The 13941-nt window shown below is 32.9% G+C and overlaps 2 protein-coding genes across 2 annotated transcripts; both read right to left on the minus strand.

Moving 5' to 3' along the window:
• Nucleotides 1-3184: 3184 nt before the first annotated feature.
• Nucleotides 3185-4416, minus strand: LOC141451989 (uncharacterized). The gene has a single exon (XM_074123806.1). The coding sequence runs from the start codon at nucleotides 4406-4408 to the stop codon at nucleotides 3185-3187; it is 1224 nt and encodes a 407-aa protein (XP_073979907.1). The 5' UTR covers nucleotides 4409-4416.
• A 1171-nt stretch (nucleotides 4417-5587) lies between these two features.
• LOC141452031 (uncharacterized) lies at nucleotides 5588-6425 on the minus strand. Its single transcript, XM_074123852.1, has one exon. The coding sequence runs from the start codon at nucleotides 6330-6332 to the stop codon at nucleotides 5592-5594; it is 741 nt and encodes a 246-aa protein (XP_073979953.1). The 5' UTR covers nucleotides 6333-6425; the 3' UTR covers nucleotides 5588-5591.
• Nucleotides 6426-13941: the final 7516 nt, after the last annotated feature.

Below are 13941 nucleotides of genomic sequence, written 5' to 3' on the forward strand. Positions count from 1 at the left end.
TGCAAGCTTGGACAGTTTAGTGAGAAATCTACCCACATTTAGAGAACTGGAGAGATTTTAGAACGAGGAAGAGATTAAACTTTTAACTAGAAAGGGTGTTTTTCCCTATGACTATATAACATCTTTTGACAAATTACAAGTGACTACCTTACCTTCAATTGAAGAATTTTCTAATAAATTAACATGTTCCTCAATAACAGAAGAAGATTATAAACATGCCAAAAAAGTATGGTCAGTTTTTAAATGTAAAAATTTGGGTGACTACAGCGACCATTACTTAAAATCAGATGTAATTTTTTTATCAGTTATCTTTGAAAATTTCCGTGATGTCACAATGAAAACACATTTTCTTGATCCTGCTCACTATTATACCTTACCTGGACTATCGTGGGACGCTATGTTACGTTTAACACACGTGGAGCTCGAATTACTCCAAGATTATTCTATGATTTTGATGGTTGAAAAAGGTATTCGTGGTGGAATTTGTCAAGTTTCTCAGCGCCATTGCAAAGCCAACAACAAGTATTTACAAGATTATGATCCAAATTTAGATAGTACATTTATCTCATATCAAGATTGTAACAATTTATATGGTAATTCAATGATAAAACCATTACCTTATGCAGAATTTACATGGATATCACCAAAAGAAGTAAATTTAGAGAATATTGAGGAAAATTCAGACTATGGATACATTTTAGATGTAGACTTAGCTTATCCAAAAGAATTGCACCAATTACATAACGATTTACCTTTCTTGCCAGAAGTCATCAAAATTAACAAACAAACAAAGTTGGTTCCTCATTTAAACGATAGAAATAATTACATTGTTCATTACGTAGCTTTAAAACAAGCCCTAAGACATGGGATTATTTTAAAAAAAATAGAGTGTTGAAATTTCGTCAACGTGAATTTTTAAGACCATTCATTGAATATAATACCAATCTTCGTGCATCTGCATCGAATAACTTTGAAAAAGATTTATATAAGCTTTATAACAATTCAGTTTATGGGAAAACGATGGAAAATCTGCGAAATAGAAGAAATATAAAGTTAGTATGTGACGCCAAGAAATTGGAAAAGTTAATTTCAAAACCAACATTTATAGATCGAACACTTTATGGAGAAAATTTAGCAGCAGTACATATGGCCAAAACTGTTATAAAATTCGTGAAACCGATATACATAGGTTTAAGTGTTTTAGACTTAGCTAAGCACACTATGTATGAGTATCATTACGAAGTAATGCTTCCTAAGTACGGTCCAGAGAAGCTCTCGCTTGCATATATGGATACAGATTCATTCATATACTTCATAAGGACAAACTGTATATTTCAGGATATGTTAGCTATGTTAGATTATTTGGATACTTCAGATTACCCTAATGATCACCTCTGTTTTTCAACTAAAAACAAGAAGAAACTCGGAAAATTTAAAGATGAAGCTTGTGGGAGAATTATTACAGAATTTGTAGGTCTTAAAGCGAAAATGTATGCAATACGTTTTGAAGATAATTTCAAGGAAATTTTAAAGGCTAAGGGAATCCAAAATTCTGCTTTAAAAAAATTTATTCAATATAAGGACTATTTGAAGTGTTTGCAAACCAAATGTGTGATGAGAACACCAGTTAACAATATAAAATCCATAAAACATGATATGTTTACTGTAAAAATAAATAAAATAAGTTTATCCCCACATGATGATAAACGTATAATTGATGCTAATGGAATAAATACTAAAGCAATAGGATTTAAAGAATAATTTTTTTGTTTGTTAGATGTCTTAAAATGTGGCGATGATGCATATTTAAATGAGGAAATCCTTCAGATAATTGAAAGAATTTTTTTCCATCCAATGGATGAAGTTTTAGAAATTATAAAACGAAATTTGAAAATGTTTGCAAGCTTTAATATAGCTTCTTTTGCTGTACAAAACAATACAAATGAATACCACATTTTTGTAAATTTAAAAAACTTTTATTCTAAATTATTTTTTCCTCATATAGTTGCAGTAAACAATTTGAACTTTTTAAACCGAAAAAATGTGAATGGTATTCCATATTTATCTTTTTTTAACAAATTAACAGTTTTTGTATTTATTTTTAAAAGCATTGGTCCTACTTCATTGAATAGTGTAAAGTACTCTTTAAGATTAAATCATACTTCAAGCAGAAATCCTTATGTTGTTATATGTAAGAACAATTGTATTATACCATTACTTTTTAAAAATGTAAATCCATTATCTTTAAAACTGATAAGCGTTTACGCTTTACTTACTTGTGTTGAATAATAATTTCTGCTTTTTAGTAGTAATAAAGGCTGAAAAGAAAAAAAAATGTTTTTGTTTTTTTCCTTAAACTATATCATAATTAGGTTAGGAAAAACAAAAAAAGTAAACAAGAGATTAAAAAAAAAATTGTTTATTCTATTAAACCATTTTTTACAAACCAAATGCACTTTGGATTATTTAATTTATGTACAGCACAAGGGCAAAAGTGAATATTGTCTAAAAGTTCAAGCCCGCAATAAATACATTTTAACGTATGTTTTCTTGTGTAGAAGAAGCCATTAAATGAAAGTAAACTTGCATTCACTGATCCCGTCCAATGATTGAATGTTTTTTCTCTTATTCTTGCATCATAAAGATCCACTTTTGATCTATTATTTGAAATCCAATCGGCTAATATCTTTGCAAATTTTAATGAACAGTTGGATTTCTTTCCACAATGATAGATACATTTAGTAAATTCCATTGTTGAAGTGAGACATTTCAGTGATGGGCAGCCAAAATCTTGAAGATCAAAGACTTCTTTTCCAATAAGTTTTTCAAGAAAAACAGATTTTTCAAGACCTTTAGCAAACAATATCGTGAAATTTTCTGTTGATTTTTGACACAAGCTTCTTAATTCAGAATATTCTACATCTCCATCATACCAATTTATTCCATGAAGGTTATGAAATACCCATTTGTTTGTAGATAAATTTTGGATATCTTCTTGAGAAGGAGGTTTGAATAACCAATGCCAAAACACTGAAGGGTAGTCCACATCTATGATAGTCACTTCCTTGGCAATATAACAGTTTTGAAGAGTAAGATAACCCTGGAAGTCAATTACACCAGCACGCATTATGAACTGATTTTCTCCTCCAAATCAGGATATTCTATTAATACTACCTCCCCTCCCTTATATTCTTCTAACTAAACCTGTAAATGGATTATATTCAACTAGTGCATCATGAAAAATTAAAGCGTAGGCTGTTGTACCAGCTTTAAAATTTTCTGCAGCTTCCAATTCTATTCTAATATCAACGGAACTGGCTTTAACCGCTTCTATTTGACGCGAGCAATCTATGACGATAATCGGTCCCTCATCCCTGAACTGTTCTTTGCTTAAAATAGGTTCATTTTCCTTTCCATAATAACTGTGCTGGAAATTTTGATACATATAGTATAGCATTGAAAAGTGATTCTTTGAGAAGTCTATGTTAAGATCATCATAAGGATAAACCTCTGAATTTAGGTGCAATTTAACATTTGATATATTACAATGATGGAACTCAGACATGTCAGCTTTTAAATTATTCTTTTTGTTTGTCTGAAATGCAATTATAACATATCGAGGTTTTTCTAAATTTGTTGTAGTTTTCACCGCCCAAGTATGCTTCTTTGTAGCAGGTAGAGAGGGATATTCTATTAAATCCCATGATCGGAATGCCATGTGAACCGTTTTTCCTTTGTTGACGAAATTTAAAAATTTTAACCTTTGTTCATCAGAAACTTTAACATAAGGCATTTTCCACTGGACTGATTTTAATTTAATGGAGGCCTTAACATCAGCGTGTTCCCCTACAACTTGAATACAATCACTATCCGTTCTGCTGCGATGTAGAATTAATTCATGTTTTCCCTGTAGAATTATTTGATTATAATCTTCGAAGAAACCCATTATGATGTCTAGTGGGATGCAAGCGTCAAAGTTGCCTTTTTCATCAGCTAATTTCACATATTCTTCAGGCATCATCCAACCACTCATTTCTAATCCTAATGCCTTGTCCGGGCTGAGAGACGCATAACCTTTTAATGTACTAACAGTTCCAGGATTCCGAACATGGTCAATCAATACACCATTCAACTGATACTTGATTTCGTCAAACAAAAACAAAAATCCATTTCTTACAAATCTCAATACACTTGGATCTATAGTTGCTTTTCCTTCTTGAACCAATTGTCCTTGAATGTAGAGAAAACTCTTGGATGGAACAGTGTAGATGTCTTGCTGCTGTACGGCAATTATTATTTCGTCTGAATTTTCCAATGATTGGTTATAGGGTTGATGGGTGTGATACTCAAAATCCGTTATTCTCTCCTCAAAACTCACTCTTTTGTTCACATTTAGTATTTCTTCCATTTTGGTTTAATCAAAAGTCCTATACTTTGTAGAAAGTAAATATTTGATGGTGTTAACGCTCGGTAAGGCGTTCTTTGAATACTAGTTGCTTTCACCGCAGTGTAATCCATTTTATACTTTCGAAAATCAATACCCATTTTTCTTTAGATGTAATCTGATGGTGATTGTCTCTCCTCGAAAATCCACCAAGTTCTGGCTTTGATCTGTTATAACAAGTGTTATATTGCTGATCACTTCACCGATAACTGGAAAGTAAATGACTGGAGATGGTTCATGTACGATTTTAAATCCTGGTGGAACTAATGGAGAAAATTCATATATAGTATGTCCTGGTTTCCCGTTTCTATATGAACCGGATGCTATATTACAGTTAATAGCAACTGTATTGACACTATGAATCTGTACAATTTCGTCTGATTTATGAGTGATCATTTTTTCCAACACCTCATGTTTAGTAAATCCCAGTAAAGGGCCAATCGAATGTTCTTTATTGAAATAAACAGGTTGTGTACATGTTAATTCCACCTTCAATGTGTTGGTATTACCTTTCAATTTCAATGAATCTGGTGATTTTATATGTGATTTTAGATAACGTGCTATTGCTTCTACTTCATAAGTTCCTGTAGGTAAACTAATAACATTGTCTCCATAATGAAAAAGATTGTTAAATCCTTCAATGATATTCGGTATGGAATTGTATGACTGAAAACTTAGTAAACCAATGCTAAAATCATCATTTAAATTAATTGGTGGAAACAGATCGGCACTAAGAATGCTTGAAGTTCCTGTTAAGGTAAACGTATAAGACATGACTGAATTCCGTAAATGCTTATTCTTCATTATTATATAGAAATTTCAAACACAAATGCCCACAATACGGAGTTCCGAAATCTTGATATCTTTTACGATTGTAGGTAACGTCGCAGTTTCTGAAATAATGAAGTAGTTCTAACGGCGGTCTTAAATTTCCATAAGGATCGAAATAATTTACTTTATTACTTTTTTTAATATAGGCAACCCAATGAGTACCTATGTTTTGTGTTGAATCTAGATTTACAATACCACATTCATTAGTTTTAGGATAACTTGGCAAAGAATCACGCATATAGACACCTCTAAAATGAGGTACGTTTTTAGCAAATTTCATCAAATCTATATTTGTGAGAGCTCTGTCAGGAAGTAGTCAATCTTGCATAATATAAAGACAATATCCTTTTTTATATGGTCTAAGGTAAAAACCTTTACCAATTTTCTGTTCTTCCATTTTCCTATTGTGACGTCTCATTTCTTCCAAACGATCTCTAGCATCTGTTGTGTCTTTAACTGCCTTAGCAACCGCTGCTGCTCCACCTGCTAGACTTCCCATAGCAGACAAGCCAGCAAACAATGGTACTAGAAAAGGGAGAATACCTCCAATTCTTGGGACTGGCAATATCCTTGGTAATTTGTGTAATTTTGATTTTGCTAAAAACTTTTTAGCTTTTTTGAGTGCCGTCTTGGCGGCTCCACTAATTGATGTAGGTGAAGTTACACGAGCTGCACTGATTATATCTTTGATAGTTTTTTTCTTCTTCCTGATACCACCACCACCTAATTTTACTTTCACTTTCATCGCGTTTGTAACTGCCCAAGCTGCTGCTTTTTCACCAAAAGATGAGTCACTTGCCTTTGTTCTTTGCCAAGCTTTTTCCGCTAAGATGCGATCAGCTTTATGCCTTGATTTCAAATCTTTGTTTTTAAAATATGCAATGTCGTGTTCCTTGCAGGCCTCGTCTAAAGGATTAACACCTTTATCACCACGGTTTAGTCTTTCTTGTAATTTCGTTCCGGGGCCACAAAATTTATATCCTGGAATATGCACTTCAAATGGAAGCTTGTTAATCACTGAATTTATTAAACCTTTCCCGGTCGTTTTCTTTCTCATTATGATGACTGTTTTTAGGACTGATTCTATTTATATAGGCTGCAAATCAAACTCACCATCATCAGTATGCGATTGGAGAAGCAAAGTGAATGTTTACCTGTTTATAACTTATTTCCTTCAGGTGAAGATCATGAAGCAAATGAGTGTCGTCATGGCCAATTGTTGCCCGATAATATACGTGCACTTATTTGTGGAAGTTCAGGGTGTGGTAAAACCAATCTCATAGCTTGTTTGCTTTTACAACCGAATGGGTTAAAATTTGGAAATGTATACTTATGTAGCCGATCTCTCCAACAAGAAAAGTATTTATATTTAGAACAAGTATTCAAATTAGCACCAGAAATAGGATTTCACAAAATCAACGATACACAGCAGGTAATCACTCCTGACAATGCTGAAAGAAATTCTATTATTGTATTTGATGATATTTCAATGGATCAACAGGACATAATCAGACAATATTTCAGTATGGGTCGGCATAGAGGAATTGATTGTGTCTATTTGACACAAAGTTATGCAAGGATCCCTAAACATCTTATACGTGATAATGCCAATTTTATTATAATTTTTACGCAGGACGATTTAAATTTAAGGCATATTTATAATGATCACGTAAGTTCACCAAATCTGTCATTTAATAATTTTAAAAAGATGTGTGAGGTCTGCTGGGATGAACCGTATGGTTTTCTAACAATAGATAAAACAAGAGACTTATATAATGGGAGATTTCGAAAAGGTTTGGATACATACATCTATATATAGAGCAATATTTTCCATCGGTCTATCATTTTTCATTATGGATCCTAAAGTTACACAACATCTTATCAAAACTTCTAAATCTCTGCGAGAAAAATTCAAAAGTTTAAAGAGAGGTCTTCAATTATCACAGCAAGATCTGGAAATAAGTTTAAAGCCCATTACAAAACCGCTTCAAGAGTTAGTTGAACAGAATAAAAAGCGTTCTAAAAAAGCCGCTTTAAAATCTGACGCTTCGACTTCTACGACATCCCTTGAAGAATATGTTAAATTACCGCTCAAAGAAGAAGAAGAAGAAGAAGTAAAATTACCGCTTAAAGCTTCAACTCCTATACCACGAAAGGATGTTTTAGATATTAAAATGGAAGAAGAGACGTTTGAAGATGATGATTCTCCTCTAGAGCAAATAAAACAAATACATAGTAAAGAGGAATTGGAGAAAAGCTTAGAAGAAGTAGAAGAGATAGGATCTTTAATAAAACCATATTTATTGAAACATATGACTTCAGATACTAAAGATCTAGATGATAGATACGGCATTAGAGTGTTACCTACTGGAGGCATGACAATTGGAAATTCACAGGTAGCCATTGATGATAATGATATCAATGTAAATGGAAACTGGTATAAAGGTACTCCTGGGTTATTACAATTATTATTTTTAAAAAAGCCTAACAAATACACTGTAGAAGATTTGGAAAATTATAAGGATATTTTAGAAGTTAGTAACGCACATAAACAACAATTTAGTGATGAAAAACATCTTAGCTCAAGCAAAGGATTCAAATACAAAAATATAATAGCTCCTTTATTTTATCCTTCTGAGGGTGAACAGTCGGCTCAACCCTATTTCACACCACCATCAACTGCAGATCAAGTTACTAGGACACCTCGGACTACAATTGCAACAAAGCCTATTCAAAGAAGACACGGTCTAAGACATACGACCACTACTACTGGTAAAGGTATGGATGTGGGGCAAAATGTTTATGAACATTGGGATGATCCAAATGAATTAGTGGATCGACTTCGGCTCTTATATGCATCAACAAATGCTGGTCACACTGGACATGGAAATGAAATTCATTCTATAATCGAAGAGTTGAGAGAGGCAGATATTATTTATTAGGAATTACTTGTGTAATAAATTATCAGTTGTTGTTTGGTTTTCGATATGTCTATAGACAAGTTTGGCAGACCTTTGCATCACTTAAAAACAGTATTTCATGCTAGTGATGATGAAGATGGAGAATATATCGACTTTGAAAATAAAAGATTACTTGGAATCAATAGTCCAGTTGATAGTTCAGATGCTGTTAATAAGATTTATCTTGAACAATTTGTAACTAAACAATTGGAAAAGTATATAAAAGAGTTAGATTTAGTAACAAATACATATTTATAAGAACACTTTGTTAGTAAACGTTATCTTTTAGAAACGTATGACCAAGCCCGAAAAAAAGTGACAGATAATTTTGTGCGCGGTTTATTCACTGTTTTTAGGAACCGAATAAGTTTATTGAATCCAAATGTTCCTATAACTGCTGCTACGCTTAAAACGATTTTTGAACCATAAAGTCATGTCTAGCAAAGAGGCTGTAGTTGTTGAACTTCATAGACCAGCACGTTCACGATACCCTCGAAGGCGTACATTGCTCAAAGGTATTGATGATTTGTGGCAAGCTGATTTAATGGAAATGATACCATATGCTCGTCAAAATAGTGGTTACAAATATATATTAGCAGTGATTGATTGTTTTTCAAAGTACGCCTGGGTGGAGCCTGTTAAATCCAAAAGCGCTAAAGATATCACTAAAGCTATGAATGATATTTTTATTTCAAGTGGAAGAGTACCGAAAAATATTCAAACTGATAATGGGAAGGAATTCTACAATGTTTCCTTCAAGAAACTCATGGAGAAGCACAAAATTAATCACTACAGTACTTACAGCCAGGTTAAAAGTTCAATTGTTGAAAGATTTAATAAAACTTTTAAAACTATGATGTATCAATTGTTTAGTCTTAGAGGAAACTACAATTATACAAAGCATTTACCTGATCTCATAAATACCTACAACAACAAAGTACACCGTACAATTGGTATGACACCATCAGAAGTAAATTCTGGCAATGAAGCATTCTTACTAGCTAATGTTTACTCTTCTAAAGTAAAAAGAAAAGATAAACAACGATTTAAAGAGGGAGACTATGTACGTGTTTCGAAAAAAAGAACTATATTTAGCAGAGGTTATACACCCAATTGGAGCACTGAAATATTTAAAATTAAAAATGTTCGCAGCACTATTCCATACACTTACCTGTTGGAAGATTTGACAGGACAGTCTATTCAAGGAGCATTTTATACACAAGAACTGCAGAAAACTAAATATAAAGATGTATATCTTGTAGAAAAAATTCTAAGACGTAAAAAAAATAAGCTGTATGTAAAGTGGTTAGGTTTTAAGAAACCTTCTTGGATAAATAAAAATGATTTAGTGGAATAATAAAGTTTTTGTAATAAAAAATTTTTTTTTCATTAACCTCCCACCTTAGTACCTACCTTTATTAGTACATACCTTTATTAATACCTACCACCTATACATACCTTTACCTTTATATATTTTTTAAATGTACTGGATTTAAACAAGTGTAAATCAGAGATAATAGAGTCACATAGGTTACAAGATAGCTAAATAAGAGAGAATCTTCTGAGTGGAGGGGGTAAAAAACTACCGGCTAATTCGTTTTTAATTTGGGTCAAATTATTAAATAGTATATATTTTTAAAAAATTAGATTTAAACAAGTGTAAATCAGTTATCAGAGATAATAGGTCACAAAGGTTACAAGATAACTAAATAAGAGAGATTCTTCTGAGTGGAGGGGGTAAAAAACCGATGTTTTGCCTACACACACTATAGGCCGGGGGGGGGGGTGGAAAAGTGTCCTGAAACAGACAAAATCTATCTACTTGCGAAAAATTGATATAACTATTTTTTTTTTGAATTTTTTCAGAATTTCTTTTACCGATCTCTTTGGCCTCGCTTGTGCCGCTGATTCACCAAATTTCATCGTTTGTGCCGCATTATTAAGCGTGATATTCGCATGTCAAGTTGGTATAGCCACTTTTCATTTGTGAGTTATTTCAAAAAAAAAATTTATTATTCCTTTAGGCTTCGTTTGTGCCGAAGATTCACCAAATTTCATCGTTTGTGCCGCATTATTAGGCGAGATATTCGAATGTCAATTTGGTAATTCTACGTTTTATTTTTGAGTTTTTTCAGAATTTCTTTTCATCATTCGTTTGAGCTTCGTTTGTTTCGGCGATTCACCAAATTTGATCGTTTGTGCCGCATTATTAAGCGAGATATTCGCGTGTCATCTTGGTATAACCACTTTTTATTTTTGAGTTTTTTCAAAAAAAAATTATTATTCCTTTAGGCTTCGTTTGTGCCGGCGATTCACCAAATTTCATCGTTTGTTCCGCATTATTAAGCGAGATATTCGCTTGTCAACATAATATGCCAAAAATTGATAAAACTATTTATTTTTCGAACGATTTCAAAATTTCTTTTTGACCACCTCGTTGGCCTCGTTTGTGCCGCTGAGAATTTTTTACTACCACCAAGATCTGCACCAGCGACGGCTCCAGGCGGGCTCTCGCCCAGACCCTTCTGCGCTCATCGCCGCGGCCCTCTTACTCATCAAGACATAATGATGATATAGTAATAAATTTTGTAATTAACAATACTGCAGTCAAGACTACAACATTAATTAACACACAGCTTATTAATCATTAATAAGCGCATTATTAAGCGAGATATTCGCATGAAAAGTTGGTATTGCCACTATTTATTTTTGAGTTTTTTCAAAATTTCTTTTTACTATTCGTTTACTTTCGTTTGTGCCGGTAATTCACCAAATTTCATCGTTTGTGCCGCATTATTACGCGAGATATACGCATGTCAATTTGGTATATCCACTTTTTATTTTTGAGTTTTTTTAAATTTTTTTTTACCATTCGTTTGTGCCGGCGATTCATTAAATTTCATCATTTGTGCCGCATTATTAAGCGAGATATTCGCGTGTCAACTTAATATGAGAAAAATTGATATTACTATTTATTTTTCGAACGATTTCAAAATTTCTTTTTGACCACCTCGTTGGCCTCGTTTGTGCCGCTGATTGACCAAATTTCATCGTTTGTGCCGCATTATTAAGCGAGATATTTGTAAGACAAATTGGTATGGGCACATTTCATTTTTGAGTTTTTTCAAGAAAATTTTTTACCATTCATTCAGTCATCGTTTGTGCCAGCGATTCACCAAATTTCATCGTTTGTGCGGCATTATTAAGCGAGATATTCGCATGTCATGTTGATCAGGCCACTTTTTATTTTTGAGTTTTTTCGAAATTTCATTTTACCATTCGTTTGAAATTCGTTTGTGCTGTTAATTCACCAAATTTCATCGTTTGTGCCGCATTATTACGCGAGATATTCGCATGTCAATTTGGTATAACCACTTTTTATTTTTGAGTTTCCTCAAAAAATTCCTTTAGTCTTCGATTGTGCAAGTGATTCACTAAATTTCATCGTTTTTGCCGTATTATTAAGCGAGATATTCGCATGTAATGTTGATCTGCCACTTTTTTTTTTGAGTTTTTTTAAATATTTTTTTACCATATGTTTGTGCCGGCGATTCATTAAATTTCATCGTTTGTGCCGCATTATTAAGCGCGATATTCGCGTGTCAACTTAAAATGAGAAAAATTGATATTACTATTTATTTTCCGAACTATTTCAAAATTTCTTTTTGACCATCTCATTGGCCTCAGTGTTGCCGCTGATTCACCAAATTTCATCGTTTATGCCGCATTATTAAGCGAGATATTCACAAGTCAACTTGGTATGGGCACTTTTCATTTTTCAGTTTTTTCAAGAAAATTTTTTATTATTCCTTCTGTCTTCGTTTGTGCCAGCGATTCACTAAATTTCATCGTTTGTGCGCATTATTAAGCGAGAAATTCGCATGTCATTTTAATCTGGCCACTTTTTATTTTTGAGTTTTTTTTAATTTCATTTTACTACTCGTTTGGTCTTCGTTTGTGCCGGCGATTCACCAAATTTCATCGTTTGTTCCACATTATTAAGCGAGATATTCGTGTGTCAACTTAATATGCCAAAAATTGAAAAAACTATTTATTTTTTGAACTTTTTCAAAATTTCTTTTTACCATTTCTTTGAACTTTGTGCCGAGATTTCACCAAATTTCATCTTTTTTGCCGCATTATTAAGCGAGATATTCGCAAGAAAAGTTGGAATTGCCACTATTTATATTTGAGTTTTTTCAAAATTTCTTTTTACCATTCGTTTACTTTCGTTTGTGCCGGCAATTCACCAAATTTCATCGTTTGTGCCGCATTATTAAGCGAGATATTCGCAAGTCAATTTGGTATGGCCACTTTTTATTTCTGAGATTTTTCAAACAAAATTTTATTATTCCTTTAGTCTTCGATTGTGCCAAAGATTCAACAAATTTCATCGTTTGTGCCGCATAATTAAGCGTGATATTCGCATGTCATGTTGATCTGGCCACTTTTTATTTTTGAGTTTTTTTAAATTTCTTTTCACCATTCGTTTGGGCTTCGTATGTGACGGTGTTTCACCAAATTTCATCGTTTGTGCCGCAAAATTAGGCGAGATATTCGCGTGTAAACTTAATATGCGAAAAATTGATATAACTATTTTTTTTTTGAATTTTTTCAGAATTTCCTTTTACCGATCTCATTGGCCTCGCTTGTGCCGCTGATTCACCAAATTTCATCGTTCGTGCCGCATTATTATGCGTGATATTCGCATGTCAAGTTGGTATAGCCACTTTTTATTAGTGAGTTATTTCAAAAAAAAAAATTATTATTCCTTTAGGCTTCGTTTGTGCCGATGATTCACCAAAATTTCATCGTTTTTGCCGCATTATTAAGCGAGAAATTCGCATGTCATGTTGATCGGTCCACTTTTTATTTTTGAGTTTTTTTAAATTTCATTTTACTACTCGTTTTGGTTTCGTTTGTGCCGGCGATTCACCAAATTTGATCGTTTGTGACGTATTATTAGGCGAGATATTCGCATGTCATATTGTAATGGCCACTTTTTATTTTTGAGTTTTTTCGAAATTTCATTTTACCATTCGTTTGGGCTTGATTTGTGCCGGCGATTCACCAAATTTCATCGTTTGTGCCACATTATTAGGCGAGATATTTGCGTGTCAACCTAATATGCGAAAAATTGATATAACTATTAATTTTTTGAACTTTTTCAAACTTTCTTTTTTCTAATCTTTTTGGCCTCGTTTGTGCCGCATTATTGGGCGAGATATTCGAATGTCAATTTGGTATTGCTACGTTTTATTTTTGAGTTTATTCAAAATTTTATTTCATCAGTCGTTTGAGCTTCGTTTGTGCCGGTAATTCACCAAATTTCATCGTTTGTGCCGCATTATTAAGCGAGATATTCGAATGTCAGGTTGGTATAGCCACTTTTCATTTGTGAGTTTTTTCAGAATTTCTTTTCATCATTCGTTTGAGCTTTGTTTGTGCCGGTAATTCACCATATTTCATCGTTTGTGCCGCATTATTACGCGAGATATTCGCATGTCAAGTTGGTATATCCACTTTTTATTTTAGGGTTTTTTCAAAAAAATTCTTCACCATTCCTTCAGTCTTCGTTTGTGCCAGCGATTCACGAAATTTCATCGTTTTTGCCGCATTATTAAGCGAGAAATTCGAGTGTCAATTTGGTCTTGCCACTTTTTATTTTTTGTGTTTTTCCAAAATTTCTTTTTACCATTCGTTTGA

This window comes from Rhodnius prolixus, unplaced genomic scaffold, assembly GCF_049639745.1.
Source record: "Rhodnius prolixus isolate KJV_2025 unplaced genomic scaffold, Rpr scaffold_26, whole genome shotgun sequence".
NCBI classification, from domain to species: Eukaryota; Metazoa; Arthropoda; class Insecta; order Hemiptera; family Reduviidae; genus Rhodnius; species Rhodnius prolixus.

Bases quoted from the DNA above. Each gene is read 5' to 3' on its own strand.
- LOC141451989 (XM_074123806.1), bottom strand. From the start codon at position 4,408: ATGGAAGAAATACTAAATGTGAACAAAAGAGTGAGTTTTGAGGAGAGA.
- LOC141452031 (XM_074123852.1), bottom strand. From the start codon at position 6,332: ATGAGAAAGAAAACGACCGGGAAAGGTTTAATAAATTCAGTGATTAAC.